Genomic DNA, 18,662 nt, shown 5'->3' on the forward strand with positions numbered 1-18,662 from the left:
TCAAAATCATCGATTAATTTAACACGAAGGCGTAGTTATAGTCACCGAAAACCTCCTATTTGAAATATGTTTCAAATACCGTGATATTTTGGCGTGATGCGCTTGGTGCTGATCGAAATATGAAAATTAATTAAAAGCATCAATATTCTTGTTGAAACACACCTCGCTTTCATACTATCGCATAAGTTTCCGAAAAATGGTGAAAAATAATTACGTCTATTTGGAAAAAAAACCCAAATGAATCCACCTAGCGTTGGTGGTGCCTTTCTCTCGCATTAAAAAATAAGAAAAACACACGAGAGAGGTAGAAATAGCACTTTAGGGGGATAGATTTTACTTTTTTAATCAATTCATATGCATTTGCGGTCATTTGAATGCATTGCTGCAAACCTTGAAAAAAAAATTCGTTTTTGAAAAAAAAATTCCCAAGGGGGGACCCTTGGCAGAAAAACAATGTTTTTTTAATAACTTTGGAACGCAATGACCGATCGGGCCAATTTTTAATAGGAAACAACTAGACCGCAATCTACGTGGACTGCAGCTTGTTGCGAGCAAATCGAATAATGCTAAGTACCAAAAAGTGTGTCTCTCATTTTTGTACACACACACACATACAGACAACACCTAAATTCGTCGAGCTGAGTCGATTGGTATATAACAATATGGGTCTCCGAGCCTTCTATCAAAAGTTCGGTTTTGGAGTGATCCTATAGCCTTTACGTATACTTTGTATACGAGAAAGGCAAAAAATCAATTCGGAATAGTGGTTTACAAAATAGAATTGTCAGTGGGAAATCCAATTTCAATCAAACAATGGGAAACTCAACGATGTTGGCTATTGTCAAACGAAGTGGGTAGGATTGGGGTGCCAGATACCTGAAGCCAAAGACTTTTCTTCCGTTGGCTTCGTTGCCAAAGTAATAGTGTACTGTACATGCATACAATTCCAGAGCGCTGTCTATTACAAGCATTTTTAAAAATTGCGTTGAGCGAACAGTGATCGATCCTGCCTCAAAATTAATTAGTAAACAATTCTTCAAGGTCGTCCACAAATCAACAATCCACTGACGACTTATGGCTGTCTGCTTTTTTTTGTTTGTCTGTACCCTGAATCAGTTTGGAGCTTTTCTGCGTCATCGTACGTCGTTTTTCCTTGTGGCAATGAATATCTTCCCTGCCTCGTTTGGGTATAGGATAAACGATTGCGCACTGTGAATTGCACTGAGCCCCAAACGCGGTACAAAAAGTGCAATTGCAAGACACCGAACAACGAGCAAAACCGCATGGCCATGCAGGCCGTGTCGTTTAATGCGTTCAATGTCGATCTTTATTCTTTTGTGAGCGCGCGCGCAGTTTGGATGATTTACGGCTGTCGTCCCGAACATGGACGGGTTTTTTTGGAGAAAACCATATCGACATGTCGACGCAGGGTTTGGGGTTATATTTTGTCCCATGAGGAAATTCTATACAACTTGAAATTCGGTTATAGATTAAATTATTTTTGTAGAATTTAGATGATTAGCAACGAAAATTATTGAATATTTTAATATTTTTAATGATTAAAAACATTTTTATCGAAAGGATAACTAACATTCATAGCAGCATAAGAGTAAATCATAAGTCAAAAATAATTTTAAATGCAGATTGAAGAAAGTTCCAGAGCTTTTAAAATTCTGTGAAATTGGGGACCGGATAAGTTTGTCCTGCAGATTCAGAATATGTAGAATCCTGCATACTCTTGAATCTCCAAATTATGGGCTTGTAAAAATTCAGTTCTTTTAAAACCGAGATTTGAAATCTTCCAACAATTTTTTGATATATATTTGTTCAATTTAATTGATTTCAATAATGGATTACTGTCGAAATTAAGAACATCTTCACGATTCACCGTAAGCCATCGAAAGTGGCGTGGAACCCTATTCGGAAGACCCCGTGGAACAGGCCAAACAAACGAAGGCAATAACAATGCTGTAATGGCCGTAAATGCAGCTCCCCAAAAACGAACAACGAACGCCAACAAAACCCGATATGAAGATATCGACTCGAGCCGGCGCGGACAAAAAAAGAACACTGAAGAGGGGTTGTTAAAGCTGGTTCTGCGACCGTCTTCGCCGTCTCGGATGTTATTTGGGAAATTGGGTCAGGGATTTTTACGGATGAAATTAAAAGTGCGGCTCCAGCAGTCAGTGTCTGGCAAAGACAAGATTCGCTTTCAAGCCGGGTGAGAACGAAAAACTGCCCAACCGAATAAGTCTGCGATTTTAATTACACTTGCAATTGCATATTGCTTCCTCTTTGTATGGTTAGGGACTTGATGTACTCAGTGAATGCCACTGTTATGATCACACAGAAAGCTAATAATTATTTAATACGCTGCATGTATTCAAACACAATGCAAATATCCTGGATTCGGAAATTTTTGTATAATCTCGAACTGCAAGAGATGTTAATAAACAGGGGAAAGTCTATACGTTCTCGAATAAATACCTCTATAGGACTAATTATGTTGATACGAAAAGATAAGGAGGTTTTGAACCCATTCGTGAAAGCACAAGATTCAAGAATCAAGAATCAAGAATCAAGTATCAAGAATCAAGAATGAAGAATCAAGAATCAAGAATCAAGAATCAAGAATCCAAGAATCAAGAATCAAGAATCAAGAATCAAGAATCAAGAATCAAGAATCAAGAATCATGAATCAAGAATCAAGAATCAAGAATCATGAATCAAGAATCAAGAATCAAGAACCAAGAATCAAGAATCAAGAATCAAGAATCAAGAATCAAGAATTAAGAATTAAGAATCAAGAATCAAGAATCAAGAATCAAGAATCAAGAATCAAGAATCAAGAATCAAGAATCAAGAATCAAGAATCAAGAATCAAGAATCAAGAATCAAGAATCAAGAATCAAGAATCAAGAATCAAGAATCAAGAATCAAGAATCAAGAATCAAGAATCAAGAATCAAGAATCAAGAATCAAGAATCAAGAATCAAGAATCAAGAATCAAGAATCAAGAATCAAGAATCAAGAATCAAGAATCAAGAATCAAGAATCAAGAATCAAGAATCAAGAATCAAGAATCAAGAATCAAGAATCAAGAATCAAGAATCAAGAATCAAGAATCAAGAATCAAGAATCAAGAATCAAGAATCAGAATCAAGAATCAAGAATCAAGAATCAAGAATCAAGAATCAAGAATCAAGAATCAAGAATCAAGAATCAAGAATCAAGAATCAAGAATCAAGAATCAAGAATCAAGAATCAAGAATCAAGAATCAAGAATCAAGAATCAAGAATCAAGAATCAAGAATCAAGAATCAAGAATCAAGAATCAAGAATCAAGAATCAAGAATCAAGAATCAAGAATCAAGAATCAAGAATCAAGAATCAAGAATCAAGAATCAAGAATCAAGAATCAAGAATCAAGAATCAAGAATCAAGAATCAAGAATCAAGAATCAAGAATCAAGAATCAAGAATCAAGAATCAAGAATCAAGAATCAAGAATCAAGAATCAAGAATCAAGAATCAAGAATCAAGAATCAAGAATCAAGAATCAAGAATCAAGAATCAAGAATCAGAATCAAGAATCAAGAATCAAGAATCAAGAATCAAGAATCAAGAATCAAGAATCAAGAATCAAGAATCAAGAATCAAGAATCAAGAATCAAGAATCAAGAATCAAGAATCAAGAATCAAGAATCAAGAATCAAGAATCAAGAATCAAGAATCAAGAATCAAGAATCAAGAATCAAGAATCAAGAATCAAGAATCAAGAATCAAGAATCAAGAATCAAGAATAAAGAATCAAGAATCAAGAATCAAGAATCAAGAATCAAGAATCAAGAATCAAGAATCAAGAATCAAGAATCAAGAATCAAGAATCAAGAATCAAGAATCAAGAATCAAGAATCAAGAATCAAGAATCAAGAATCAAGAATCAAGAATCAAGAATCAAGAATCAAGAATCAAGAATCAAGAATCAAGAATCAAGAATCAAGAATCAAGAATCAAGAATCAAGAATCAAGAATCAAGAATCAAGAATCAAGAATCAAGAATCAAGAATCAAGAATCAAGAATCAAGAATCAAGAATCAAGAATCAAGAATCAAGAATCAAGAATCAAGAATCAAGAATCAAGAATCAAGAATCAAGAATCAAGAATCAAGAATCAAGAATCAAGAATCAAGAATCAAGAATCAAGAATCAAGAATCAAGAATCAAGAATCAAGAATCAAGAATCAAGAATCAAGAATCAAGAATCAAGAATCAAGAATCAAGAATCAAGAATCAAGAATCAAGAATCAAGAATCAAGAATCAAGAATCAAGAATCAAGAATCAAGAATCAAGAATCAAGAATCAAGAATCAAGAATCAAGAATCAAGAATCAAGAATCAAGAATCAAGAATCAAGAATCAAGAATCAAGAATCAAGAATCAAGAATCAAGAATCAAGAATCAAGAATCAAGAATCAAGAATCAAGAATCAAGAATCAAGAATCAAGAATCAAGAATCAAGAATCAAGAATCAAGAATCAAGAATCAAGAATCAAGAATCAAGAATCAAGAATCAAGAATCAAGAATCAAGAATCAAGAATCAAGAATCAAGAATCAAGAATCAAGAATCAAGAATCAAGAATCAAGAATCAAGAATCAAGAATCAAGAATCAAGAATCAAGAATCAAGAATCAAGAATCAAGAATCAAGAATCAAGAATCAAGAATCAAGAATCAAGAATCAAGAATCAAGAATCAAGAATCAAGAATCAAGAATCAAGAATCAAGAATCAAGAATCAAGAATCAAGAATCAAGAATCAAGAATCAAGAATCAAGAATCAAGAATCAAGAATCAAGAATCAAGAATCAAGAATCAAGAATCAAGAATCAAGAATCAAGAATCAAGAATCAAGAATCAAGAATCAAGAAACAAGAAACAAGAATCAAAAATAAATAATCAAGAATCAAGAATCAGAATCAAGAATCAAGAATCAAGTGTCAAGTATCAAGTATCAAAGAATCAAGAATCAAGGATCATCAATCAAGAATCAAGATTCAAAAATCAAGAATCAAGAATCAAGAGTCAAAAATCAAATATCAAGAATCAAGAATCAAGAATCGAGAGTAAAGAATCAAGAATCAAGAATCAAGAATCAAGAATCAAGAATCAAGAATCAAGAATCAAGAATCAAGAATCAAGAATCAAGAATCAAGAATCAAGAATCAAGAATCAAGAATCAAGAATCAAGAATCAAGAATCAAGAATCAAGAATCAAGAATCAAGAATCAAGAATCAAGAATCAAGAATCAAGAATCAAGAATCAAGAATCAAGAATCAAGAATCAAGAATCAAGAATCAAGAATCAAGAATCAAGAATCAAGAATCAAGAATCAAGAATCAAGAATCAAGAATCAAGAATCAAGAATCAAGAATCAAGAATCAAGAATCAAGAATCAAGAATCAAGAATCAAGAATCAAGAATCAAGAATCAAGAATCAAGAATCAAGAATCAAGAATCAAGAATCAAGAATCAAGAATCAAGAATCAAGTATCAAGAATCAAAATTCATGAATCAAGAATCAAGAATCGAGAATCAGAAATCAAGAATCAAGACTCCGGAAGTTCCTCCAGGAATTCCTCCGGAAGTTCCTCCAGGAATTCCTCCGGAAGTTCCTCCAGGAATTCCTCCAGAAGTTTCTCCAGGAATTCCTCCGGAAGTTCCTCCAGGAATTCCTCCGGAAGTTCCTCCAGGAATTCCTCCGGAAGTTCCTCCAGGAATTCCTCCGGAAGTTCCTCCAGGAATTCCTCCGGAAGTTCCTCCAGGAATTCCTCCGGAAGTTCCTCCAGGAATTCCTCCGGAAGTTTCTTCAGGAATTCCTCCGGAAGTTCCTCCAGGAATTCCTCCGGAAGTTCCTCCAGGAATTCCTCCAGAAGTTCATCCAGGAAATCCTACGGAAGTTCATCCAGGAATTCCTCCGGAAGTTCCTCCAGGAATTCCTCCGGAAGTTCATCCAGGAAATCCTCCGTAAGTTCCTCCAGGAGTTCCTCCGGAAGTTCATCCAGGAATTCCTCCGGAAGTTTCTCCAGGAATTCCTCCGGAAGTTTCTCCAGGATTTCCTTCGGAAGTTCCTCCAGGAATTCCCCCGGAAGTTCCTCCAGGAATTCCTCCGAAAGTTCCTCCAGAAAATCCTCCAAGAGATCCGCTGGAAGATCTCCAAGAGCAATGGAAAATCCTCCAGTTATTCCTCCGAGTGTTCCTAAAGGTGTTCCTCCGGAAGTTTTTCCAAGAATTCCTGCGAAAGTTCCTCCACTAGTTCCTTTAGAACCTACTCCTTCAGTTGTTCTTCCAGGAACCTCTGCATAAGTTCCTCAAGGAGTTCCTTCGGAAGTTTCACCGAAATTTCGTCCAGGAAGAGTTTCGTAAGAGTTCCTCCGAGTATTCTTCCGGAAGTTCTTCCAGGAACTCTTCTTGAAGTTCCTCTGGAAGTTTATATAGGAGTGTCCTCGGAAGTTCCTCCAGGAAATCTTCCAGAAGTTCCTCCAAGAGATCCTCCGAAAGTTTCTCCAGCAGCTCAGTATGCGGAATTCCTTCAAAATCACCTCTCACCTACGCCCCTGGTATTAAAAAAAATCGATTAAAAATCAGTATTCATTAATCTTTATCCCATAATCATATTATCTCATAATCATTCATCTTCATATTCAATGAAGAACCGGCGAAAGAAATGTAACCCACACGAAGAAAATATTTGAACAAGAAGTATTACTCCACAAATGGAAGAACATCCTACAGACGACAAATCTTTAAATATATCAGCAGATATGTATTATATTTCCAACTTAACAATCATGCGTAGTTACTATCACTGAGGCATAGGGAAATGTTTTTGAATCACATAACAAACAATAATGATAAGCAAAGTAAACATTTAAATACTTTAATAGATAACATAGAACACTTCATTCAAACCACCTATCGGCCAATAGCGCAAGTGTTACGTATAAGCTCGCCTCTCATATCGTACATTCGCTCGGTTGGCTCACAAAAACGAGCGAATTTGGTCCACTTTTTAAAAGCTTTGCTCCGTCAACTTTCGGCCCATTTTCGAACTTTTTAAATCCACACAGATTTGGATTTCGTTCCACTTTACAAAAATCTAGCCTTTGTCGAAGGTCATGACCCGCAAAGTACAACTCTCCTTTGGAACTAACCACCACTGTGTGACCACTTCCACAGTGCACCTTTTCAAACGAAACATCCTGCGCTAGTTGATTTTCATCTTGCTCAGTGAATTCGATCACTTGAGGTAAAGCAAACACGGCCCCTTTTAGCCGTTTCTCATCCACCAGTCCCAGCTGACCTTTACTGTTCCAACCCCAACAGTACACATCCCCAAACGCGGAGATGGCCGCCGAATGCCAACCACCGGCAGCGACATCCACGATTTTGACCCCCGCCAGGGCTTCCACCAGCTGCGGTTGCTCCTGATGAGCTGTAATCTCTCCATTGCCCAACTGACCGCGACTGAAATTAAAAAAACGTCCATAAATATCATGAAATTCGTATTTCGTTTGCAGACAAACTAACAGTCCACAGCCCCAGCTGTACACATCTCCGTTTCCGGTCAACAGTAGACAATGCTCCAATCCAACTGCCACCTTTTTTATACGCACGTGTTTCGGGAAGGTGTACGTCTTATTCGGAATGTTAAATACGAAGTTCCCTGGGCTAGTAACGGCCACTGAAACTTTGTCATCACATGCAATGTGAGTGATACTTTCCGCACTCTTTGTTTCAGTGGAATTTTCGACAGACAGGAAATCGAGTTTGCTCATTTGTTGCGAGTAGATGTCATATTTGAGGAGGATTCCATCCTCCAAAAGCGCCAAACAGTACCAGTTGTTTGCCGATAATTGGACAATCGGACTACCACAATCAACGGTGTGTGATTTTTCGGTGATGCAAGAGTGTGACACAAGCGCGCTTCCGGCCGCCACTAGAGCGTGGGTGGCGGTGAGTTCGATGAGGATATTAGGCTGATCATCGTTGACAAATTTCGTGAGATCTAACTCTACAATGTTCTAAATATAATTAAAGAAACTGCATACAAACTATACGTACATTTACCTTTCAGGTTTCCTCCACTGTCTATATCAAAAGGGTTGAAACCGTACACCCAAATGGTTGGCGGCATTTTAAACGGTCGATTTGAGCGATCGCCGGGGCACGTTCTCGATATTCACCCGGTCGAAATTATGAGAATCCACCTCCAACACTTCGCGAACGCACCTCAAAAAGTATCAGGAACTGGTGTGCGTGCGGTTATCTGTTTTGTTTTCGTTCCGCTGATTCCATCAATTCAGTGGTAAATCTGCAGTATTCGTTACGGAAAATTGGTAGCAATTTTCACTTAACATGGTAAGATTCACAACAACATGAATGTACTTACCTTCACGCGGTAATTAGAAGGATATCTACAGAAAGTTTTACACCATGCAGCAGGACGAAAAATGATTAAATTTGTTTGGTAACAGTCGCCAAGCAACCGACTGATTGCCCCCGGCTAATGAAATAATAAAGTTCGAAAACATTCGAACCTGATTCGAACAAAACAAACCGCTCAATGACATGACGTTCATCCAAGATCGGAGAGCAACAACATGAGAGCTGAGAGCTTAGGGGAAGTGCGGGTAGCACGCCCATAGGGGTCAAAACGCGCCACATTACATCCCCACACTGGGACAGAGTTGACTCGCAGCTTAGTGATCATTAAGCATTTCCACAGTTATTAACTGCGAGGTTTCTAAGCCAGGTTACCATTTTTGCATTCGTATATCATGATGATACTTTTATGCCCAGGGAATCCGAAAATTGGCTAGACCGGCACCGGGAATCGAACCCAACAACCCTCAGCATGGTCTTGCTTTGGAGCCGCGCGTTTTACCGCACGGCTAGTGAGGGCCCCCGCGCCACCCTTGAATAAGGCTAAATATCCCCATTGTGATTATTTTCAATAGTCTATACGATAAAGCAATGGAAAATATTGTTATTGGATACATACATTTTATGATTTTACTCTAATGATACATACATGAAAAACTCGAAAAAACGATTTTTGCATGTTTTGATGCAATTTTGGCTTGGTGGTATTTAATCTTTCTATCACTGTTATACATTCATACATTAAAAATTAAGCCATGAGCCATGCTGCTTAATCGTATTCTTTATGTTTCACACGAAATCGTCGTCAAAATTGGTATTAATACGATTTTATGGGCCCTCAAACTTCTGAAGTCGGTGTGTGCAGTACGCTCATTTTGTATGACCGAAACAGCTGAAACATTCGCTTTATTGCTTTAATGTAGGCTATTAAAATGAAAATCAGTACGATGGGCACATGCGCATTTTAACCCATCCACTGGCGCATCTCACCCCGCATGGTTTCAAAATCATTCTTTTGCGGGTACTTTAAAAAAATCAAATTTATGTGCAATAAAATGATAAATTAGATAACTGTCATCGGAAATCAGTAGCAGATAAGCTGTTCTTCAGTTTGCGCTGGTTTGCAATAATAAAAATGGACTTTTTCGGATGGTGATAGAAAAACCCAGATTAATCCACCTAACGGTGATGGAACCTTTCTCCTGCGTTATAAAAATAGTATTTTGGTCATAACTTGTGGACAATGCAACTTGTTTTAAAAATGTGTTGGAGGAAACATGGGACTTAAACTTATGACCCCATTGCTAAGACGGGTGAAAAATATATTCCATACTCAACAATATTCTAAAAATTAATTGTAATCTTTCTTGGATTCATCATTCTATAATCATCTGAAAATAATACCCCGCAAAGCTTCAAAATCGCCATGAAAATCTACGTAGTTGTATCCATCCTGAAAACATTTATTACTTGCCGGCTGGCAAAGGGTTATTAGTCTGAGGGTCGCTTATTGGCTTGCGCTCGCTATAACTCACGTACGCAAGGGTTCTCAATTCACAGGAACAACCGAGAATGAAATTACCTACCCACTGGCTTCATGGCTGATATGGGAACTCAAAGCGGAAACTATTGGTTCCTTTTGAACCTACTAAAAAGCGAATAACTCGAAAAGTCGTGGAAATGCTAAATAAACCAGGGCAATGCTCTCTGAAATTAGCTACTCGAGGCTTTTCTACTCAAATTACAATTTATTGAGGACATGACGTCAATCAGGGGTACTTGCGTGGCTGGTAACTGTTGGATCACAATCCGATTCGGCGGCAGGCCTGGCTATGACGGGCGGGCGTGTCGTGGTGAGCTTGATGCCTCGTAATCCCGACGATGGGAATAAAGAAGACGGTTTCCCGGCGGTTTGGCAGCCGGTAACGGAAACGATGGCGGTATTGCTGCGACGGACGGATGCGGAGACGGTGGCTATGACCTCGGAGTGGCTGGAAAGATGGCGTCGGATTCGATTTCCGACCAATGGCGACTGGATGACGCCGATGGCTAACACTCGGGAATTCCAATGGCGACTATCCGAGTCCCGGCCTGGATGCGCTCTTGCTTCCACTCCCCCGAATCTTCCGCTGTTGTCCACTTCGCCAGAAACTGCCAATAAAGAAACAGAAAAAGGTCCGCTTCGTGGACCTTTTTCTTCACTTCTTTTCTAATTCACCGATGGTGGTGATTGGAATTTTCTGCTTTCACGTAGTCTGGCTTTAATTGGTTTTTAATTTGCCAATTAACACTTCTTTTAACGCCTAACACTGCATGCTTTTCAACTAACCCTTTAAACAATGGGTCTTTTAATTAACTTTTACAAAATACTCGATAATAAACGCGCACTACTGTTCACTTTGAATTTCCAGGCAAGAAGAGACTTTTTCCTTTCAGGATCAAGCCTTTTAAAGGATTTTCAAGATCCTCGATGGAGCCAAAGCATCAAAAATCGTTTATGATTTAATCATGACCGATTTTTGACAGCTATGCTCGCGACATTGGTGCTTACGCCATTTTAGTCAGGTGACTCCACCTATGAGTGAGTAACACAATTAAACTCCAAGCGAGTTATGTTACGCCTTAAGAGTGTCGTTAACAATGCTCAAAAATGATCTCCCAAGCTATGTGTATATAGTGAGTGGGGCAGAGCTCTCACACTCATCAAGCCACTGAGTGCCGACACTGTCCCATAGTCGTATTAGTGGGTGTGTATTTTTTATAAAGGGCGTAGTGGTTAGTATTTGAGGGAAAAGGGATGTCGGACTTGTGGCAGGGCCAACAAACAATTATTGGAACCAAGCAATGGTTACACATTTTCGAATTTTCACAAAAAAAACTATTGAAAGCCTCGTGATTATGGTGTTAGCCGTCTAGATGCATTCACATGCCATGAACTTATTGGAGTTCATATAATAATCTCCGCTAGTCTAGTAGGTGTCTTATATAATATACAATCAGTTGTCTATTGCTCAACGTTGCGATGGTTAAGTCATTTGAAAATAATCATATTTCAGTTTTTCTTGCTAAATTACTCTGCAATGCTGCCGAAAATGCCAGCATGTTGATATATCAAACTTATGTGTACCATTATTCAGATAGGTTGAAGCTTGTTTAATCCAGTTTTCAGCGATCGGTAATAACCGTCAGCTTGCCGTGGGTTAGTCTCTGATTTGACGTTTGTGGAAGTCAACTGCACCCACCGCTTCGATCATTCTGACCAATGTGGCATATAAGAAGGTGCTGATTCAGTGAATTCAAGCCTTCTTATATACCACATTGATCAAAATGCTCGAATGGTGGATGCGGTTGACCTCCAGAAACGTCAAATCAGCGTCGCCATGCTGGCGGCGCAGGCATGCTGGCGGCCATTACCGCTCGCGGAAAACTGGATAGGATCTTGGGTTAAAATGCGACATCTTCGTGCGTATCGAGCTGGCCAAGCCCGCCGTATCGAAGAGTTCCAAAATCGTCACCAAGTAAGTCAGCTCCTAGTGAATGAACGAGGACATAGCTCCACTTAAAACGGCTCTTTTCAGGGCCCCAGTCCCACTCAAAGAGGAAAGGAGTTTTCGTATCGCGCACGCAGGAAATCAAAATTTTGAAATAAATTTTCACTTCACTGCTACTGATGCCACTGTCATCCATTCTGATGCATTGTTTTGCAGCCTCTCCCTGCAAGGAGCGCATGGGCAGCTACCGACAAAGAATTTCGCCCGTCATCAAGTGATTATGATTTGCATTTTGATAAAATATTTGTCTCGGCTCAACCTTCTCTCGTGTAAAATGATGATTCTGTTTCCAATGACGCGCCTTACCAATAATAAACAGCAAGAATACCGAAATCAGAATCTTGGGAAAATTTCATTTGACTGCTACTAGCTACTAACGCAACTTAATGATATGAGACGTCACCATTGCAAATAAATGTGTGGCGTTTACTTCCCATGCTCTGCTACCTATTCCAACTTTCTACCGTCACCAAGCAGTAATGATTAGCACTTTGAAGAAAATATTTCGGCTTTACCTACCTTGCGTAAAATGGTAGATTTGACAAGAATCGATTTTGATCCGCAATGCGCCTCATAGCAAACAAACAATAGTCCGTACCTTGTGTAAAAAATTCACTTGACTGCTGCTGCTGTCGGACAGTCATTCGATAATTTTCTGTTAAGTAGCCACTATCAAGGAAACATTTTCAAAGACGCCACTGGTATCCGAGGACCGTAATCGACGCCATATTTGCAATCAACCCTTTCTTCTCATAAAATTTTGGTCCTGAGAAGAACCGATTTTCTTTTCACAATGCGCCACTAACAGTGTCCCCTCAAAAAAAAAAATAATGCAACGTACACACCAGTCAAGCAGTTTGACGAAATTGCTTCGGTTGCTGCTTTGTTTGAACGTGTGTGAAGTTGTTCGAACAACCATTTGACAGTTGGCGGCTCGGTTGGAAAAAATTAAAACGGTTTGATTTTGGTTTGAGTTGTCAGCGGTGGAGTCAAGGTTCGCCGAACATGTTTGAGCATTTGTAGTGAAGTTGCACAAACCCCCATATATTTTTTGATGGTTGGTGCTTCGGTCGTTCGTGTGTGATATTGTTGGTCGAATAAGTTGATTGTTCGTGTCGCTGTTGATAAAACTTGATGAATGTTTGAATAAACGGGAGGTGGAGTCAATGTTGGTCGAACTGCTTGACCGTGTGTACGTTCCATAAGGCGAAAACACGAACTCCTCGTTTCCTCCGGTCGAAGAAAATTTCAGACCGGGTGTATTCCCGTTGGCTGATATTCAAAGACAACCGGATTTACCGACTGGGAATTCCCCCGAATGCCGGTTTAATCAACTGAAATAAAAGGAATCCTAATTCATCAAAACCCTTACTATAAGTTTCGAAAACAGCCGAATTGAACTTGTGTGAGATTTATTTTAATACTAGCAGACCCGACGCACTTCGTTTCGCCTAAAATTGATTTATTCTCTGTTTAGTTTTCAAGTTATGCAGAAATTGGGGTTCCATTTGTATGAGAGCCACCCTTTCCAAAGGGGGGCGGGGTCTCGAACCATCTTAAGAACCTTCCCCGGTCCCAAAAACCTCTGCATACAAATTTTCACGCCGATCGGTTCAGTAGTTTCCGAGTCTATAAGGGTCAGACAGACAGAAATTCATTTTTATGTATATAGAAGAAGATGAAGAAGATTATGAATGAATTCCGGTATCCCGGTATTTCCCGGAGCATGGGCATTTTTTATCCCGAATCCCGGGATATAAGGTAAATGGACTCTCTAGTGCAGAACGTGATCGAAAACATAACTATCATTTGTTAAAAACAACAAAAAAACTAAATAAAAAATTCAAATTAATTGATTAGATAAGCAAACAAAACACATAAGACACATATTTTGAGACACATTTTAATAATAGGGCACTGCACGGACTGCTTGTCTCTTTCTCGCTGTAAAGAAATCAGAAAACAACAAGGCCAGTAAACGTCAAAATTATTGAGGAATGAAAGAGAAAGAGATATTTCCGTGCAGTGCCCTATAGGTCCAAACCAGCCACAGAGTCTATTATATAGAGTTGCGCAAAGAGTGAAGCCAAATCTACCTATTGAACTGTCAAACCGTCTACCTATCGAGCAAAGCTGGGAGCTGCGGACTCGATCGAATCCAATTTTCAAGATATTTTGCTTGAAACTCACAAATTTCCTCTCAGTGTTCACTGTACACGTTACGATTTTCTCACATGGAATTATCAATATGTTTATCTTTAAAAAATAATTACAAAGATTTCATCAATTTACCGCATCGTATAAACAAACGTGTCAAATGTTGAATTAATTCATACCCTCCACTTATGTTGAGTCCGTCGACATATTTAAAATGACGACGTAAAACTGAAATTTGTTAAAAATGACCTATATTTAGTATGAGTTGATTTATACGTGTAATCTCTCGTCTGCGCTCAGAATGCACAAAACCTCTCTCGATGCGATGGATACTTTTTGACAGCTTACTTTGGAGATTCTTTGACACTCGTTTTGACTCTATCCGCAGCTCCCAGGTGCAAAGTAAACAAATGCTAGTTGGTAAGGCGGAAGTATTGTTATCGCCTAATGATTATTATGGCAAATTAAAACACAAGAAGTAAAATGTATTAGGTTTGTTTTAGAAGCAGCGTAAAAACACTTCAATACACCCCCTAATAAAGTAGCAACAAGAAACTAACTTCTTTGCACTCTGTAGGAAGCCTGATTTTCGAATTTGAAAGCCTTAGAAGTGAACACTCCCATGAAGTCACTTGGAGGGTTGAACAAAAATGCAAGTTGCCATCATAATAACATGAGCATCATTCAGCATCAGTGTAAGCAGATCCTCTTTGCGCAACTCTATATATAGACTCTGACCAGCCAAAGCCGCGATTTTCCCTACTACACTGGTCGACGGTTAAAATTATGATGTACTTCACTTGCATGAAGAAATGATTTACAAAATAAAAATCGAATTGAAAAATCGATGAATTTAATTTTTTTTTAAAAAGAATCAAATAAGAATTTGACGAATAGAATTAAATAAACAAATCTTCGAATTAACAAATTTATCGAGAATTGAACAATAAAAGTAGCAAACTAAAGTATTAGCCAAATAAAGTTTTACTCAATCACATGGAAAAACTAACCAAAAGAACATACTTACGATTTCCAACACTAAATATGACTCAGGTTTCCCTAATACAAGTTGCCATACACAAAGCTACAAATGGATCCTATCTGGGAGACCGGTACTTGAGCATCCTACATACTTATCATTATTTTTCTCATGTTATTGAAACATAAACTCTTGTTGGGATATCCCAAAAGAAAGTTTTTACTCTGTGCTAAACATCCAAATATGAATCAGATATTTTTGTATACTTCAGGATATTAGTTTTGAACTAACACCAACAAAAAACATTCCTGCTCAAATTCAGTAAAGCCATTTCTAATGATTCTTTCTACAATTTCACATTTCAAACATACGGCACGCTAAGGGACTGCTATCACTGTTGAGGAAGCTACGATCTACACCGGAGAAGGAACTAAGGATTTTGCTGTTAGGGTTAGATAATGCCGGCAAGACGACGCTGCTCAAACAGTTGGCTTCCGAGGAGGTTACACAGGTGAGTTTTTTTTTTCTAATTTCGTGAAAGATATCGATTTTAATCACTAAGCACAATGGAACGTAAGTAACATTCTTTAAAAAGTGAAATGAGTAAAGAAAACAACTTTTCAATTTCAAAGATTTGTGGTAAATTTTATCATAATTTCTTAGTTAATCACTCATTAATCATTAAATGGTTGGCAAATGCTGAGAGAAGCGTTCCATTGGTACTTCGTGTACCTGAAGGAATGAAATAGACCCCATCTCACGGTCCTCAGCATCTTATCCAGCAACTCCTATCCCTATCCCTCGTGGCGCTTTGCCAGGATACGAGTAACCTTGGTCGTATGCTGACAGGGAAGGAAGATTTGCTCCTCTCCGGAAGTGCAAATCTTACTGAGCGTCTGTTATCTGTGTTATGAGCGGCTGATCATAACGGACGGACTCTAACTGGAACTGTGCACCATGGTCTACCGGAAATAAGGAGGAATGGTCCTAAGGAAATTTGAGGAGTTTGGTGTCAGGCCTTGCAAGCCAGCTTAAAAAAAACTCACGCAACGAACAATCAACAAGGGAGTACGGACCGGAGCCATCGGCGAAGACCACTGTGACGAAAAGGTACTAGCGATTGCACCGAGAAGAGTACCTCGATAATCCTCGCCAACCTATCCGGGGACCGTTCGGGGGGTGAAGAGCTCCCTTTGGTCTTTGCCATCACTATCCTGTAGGCGTCACCCCACGGATTTGCGTTGGCTTGTCGGAACACACTCTCTTACTGCTATTGATGGCCTTGTTAAAGGCCAGTTTCGCAACTCGAAACACTTCACGGCGGTCCGCTCTGTCATCCTCGGTGCAAGCACGTTGCATCCTTTGTCTAGCCTTGAGGCAGGTTGATCGTCTGTCATTTCTCAGCAGGGCTTTCCTCCGCTTGGTGGCATCACACGCGCGTGATAGGACAACTACCAATGCATCCCCGCTTAGACCTTCAGTGTTGGCTTCCAGTCCCAGGACCGCGGTGAAAACTTAGCTGTCGAAGTGCTTCTCTACCCATGGACCTGACAGGGATCCACGGACCCCTCGGATGTACTCATCTACGGACATAAAACATGGACAATGGTCGAGGAGGACCTGCTAGCACTCGGAATATTCGAGAGACGGGTGCTTAGGACCATCTCTGGCGGTGTGCAAGAAGACGGTGTGTGGCGGCGAAGAATGAATTACGAGCTCGTCCAGCTCTTCAGCGAACCCAGTTACCAGAAGGTAGCTAAAGCCGGAAGGGTACGATGGACATTGGATGTTGCAAGTTAATTCTGCCGTTAATTTTATTTAGTAATTGAATAGATGAAAGCTGACGCGTAGAATTAAAAACAATTTTGTGAAAAATATTTTTTTCTCTAAATTTAGATAACCCCTACCGCAGGCTTCAACATAAAATCCGTAGTCTCCGATGGTTTCAAGCTGAACGTGTGGGACATAGGCGGCCAGAGTAAAATTCGCCCCTATTGGAAGAACTATTTCGAAAACACCGATGTTCTTGTGAGTCCCTTGAAAATGTCGAAAATGTCATTAATAACTTCCAACGAAATTTTTACACCTTCCAGATCTACGTTATCGATTCGAGTGATCGCAAACGCCTGGAAGAAACCGGCGACGAATTGGCAGAATTATTACTTGACGACAAGCTTCGGCAGGTCCCGATGTTAGTGTTTGCCAACAAGCAAGACATAGCCGGATCGCTTAAAGCGTCGGAGATTGCTGAGTGCCTCAAGTTGGTTAAACTGAAAGATCGAACCTGGCAGATCCAGGCCTGCTCGGCACTCGAGGGCACCGGAATTAAGGTAAAACTTTTCGGTAAAGTTGAATGTTGAAAACCAGAGTTCATGATGTTTAAAATACTTGCATGATTTATCGACGAATGACGAATCCGCAGGACGGAATGGATTGGGTTTGTAAGAGCATCAAGAAGTAACTTTGTGTACGGATTTAGAATAAGTACTTCTCTATCGCTATCTTGACCATTTTATGTATGTGCGTCTTTCACTGACCATGTAATGTTTATCTGTTTAGGTTAATGTTTAGAAGCCTCAACTATTTAGGGCAACTTCATCGGTGCTCGTCAAGTCTAAGCAGAACTTTGTGTTGAAGTGTTCGTCATATGCTGCTAGCCCAAAGAATTTAGTAACAAACCTCGGCCGTCAAAATGATGCTTTCTTGATGAAGAGCTCTTCACTCCATTTGATTGTAATCTTGTCACCCGGAGAAAACTGATGCCGGTCATCGCGCGGTGTTGACTTGGAATCACGCAAGTTGAATCGGTGGGTATAGAGGGTAGAAGTTCCCGAAGCCTACATAGATGTAGTTGTTGATCGTCGGGGAAAGGACTTCAATCAAGTTTTGGTAGACCGAAAAGGTCATTCCAAGGCCATGATTATCATATGGCGTCCACTTTGATCGTCATATGATGCTCACGATATCCACCTATATTTTTGACAATGAACACGGTAAAATACTTCACAGTATTGAATACACAATATTTGAATGCATAGCATACTCAATCATAAGTTTGAAATTATTCAAATAAAACTTGGTCATTGTTCCCCTAGTATAAGCATGAGCAACGACCTCGCTAACTGAATGCTTAAGAGGGAAAATATCAAAATAATAATACCAAAAATTAATACGCAAAATGCTCAGGTATTCCAATACCAAACGAATAATTGTTATGCTTTTGGTATTATAATAACATTTTTTGTTAAATATCTTGGCTGTGCATATGCACAGCATATGTTTCGAAATGGACAAATTGATATGAAATTTGCGAAAAAGAATCCACGTGTCTTGGAGGGACTCGAACCCTCAACCTCCTACTCTCTAGATAGGCGTGATAACCCCTACACAACAAGACCACTTAAAGGTCACGTTTGCGGAAAAGCCATCAGAATCCGAGTACCAACCTCCACCGCGGTTAGCTCTCTTTTTTTGCAAATTGAATATCTTTCGGATGCTTGATTTGTCCAATCTCCACATGCGCTTTACTAT

At 39.3% G+C, this 18,662-nt stretch overlaps 2 protein-coding genes across 2 annotated transcripts; one reads left to right on the forward strand and one right to left on the reverse strand.

The window, feature by feature from the left end:
* Nucleotides 1–6,804: 6,804 nt before the first annotated feature.
* Nucleotides 6,805–8,270, reverse strand: LOC134228185 (E3 ubiquitin-protein ligase HERC2). The gene is made up of 3 exons (XM_062709994.1): nucleotides 8,130–8,270; nucleotides 7,590–8,073; nucleotides 6,805–7,526 (listed from the first exon to the last, which is right to left on the reverse strand). The coding sequence occupies exons 1-3, from the start codon at nucleotides 8,194–8,196 to the stop codon at nucleotides 7,016–7,018; spliced, it is 1,062 nt and encodes a 353-aa protein (XP_062565978.1). The 5' UTR covers nucleotides 8,197–8,270; the 3' UTR covers nucleotides 6,805–7,015.
* Nucleotides 8,271–8,294: 24 nt separating this feature from the next.
* LOC134201879 (ADP-ribosylation factor-like protein 3) lies at nucleotides 8,295–18,308 on the forward strand. Its single transcript, XM_062677155.1, has 5 exons — nucleotides 8,295–8,420; nucleotides 15,514–15,642; nucleotides 17,028–17,159; nucleotides 17,225–17,461; nucleotides 17,554–18,308. Exons 1-5 carry the CDS (start codon nucleotides 8,418–8,420, stop codon nucleotides 17,590–17,592), a joined length of 540 nt encoding a protein of 179 aa, XP_062533139.1. The 5' UTR covers nucleotides 8,295–8,417; the 3' UTR covers nucleotides 17,593–18,308.
* The last annotated feature ends 354 nt before the right edge of the window (nucleotides 18,309–18,662 follow it).

This window comes from Armigeres subalbatus, chromosome 1 (genome assembly GCF_024139115.2).
Source record: "Armigeres subalbatus isolate Guangzhou_Male chromosome 1, GZ_Asu_2, whole genome shotgun sequence".
In the NCBI taxonomy this organism is placed as follows: domain Eukaryota; kingdom Metazoa; phylum Arthropoda; class Insecta; order Diptera; family Culicidae; genus Armigeres; species Armigeres subalbatus.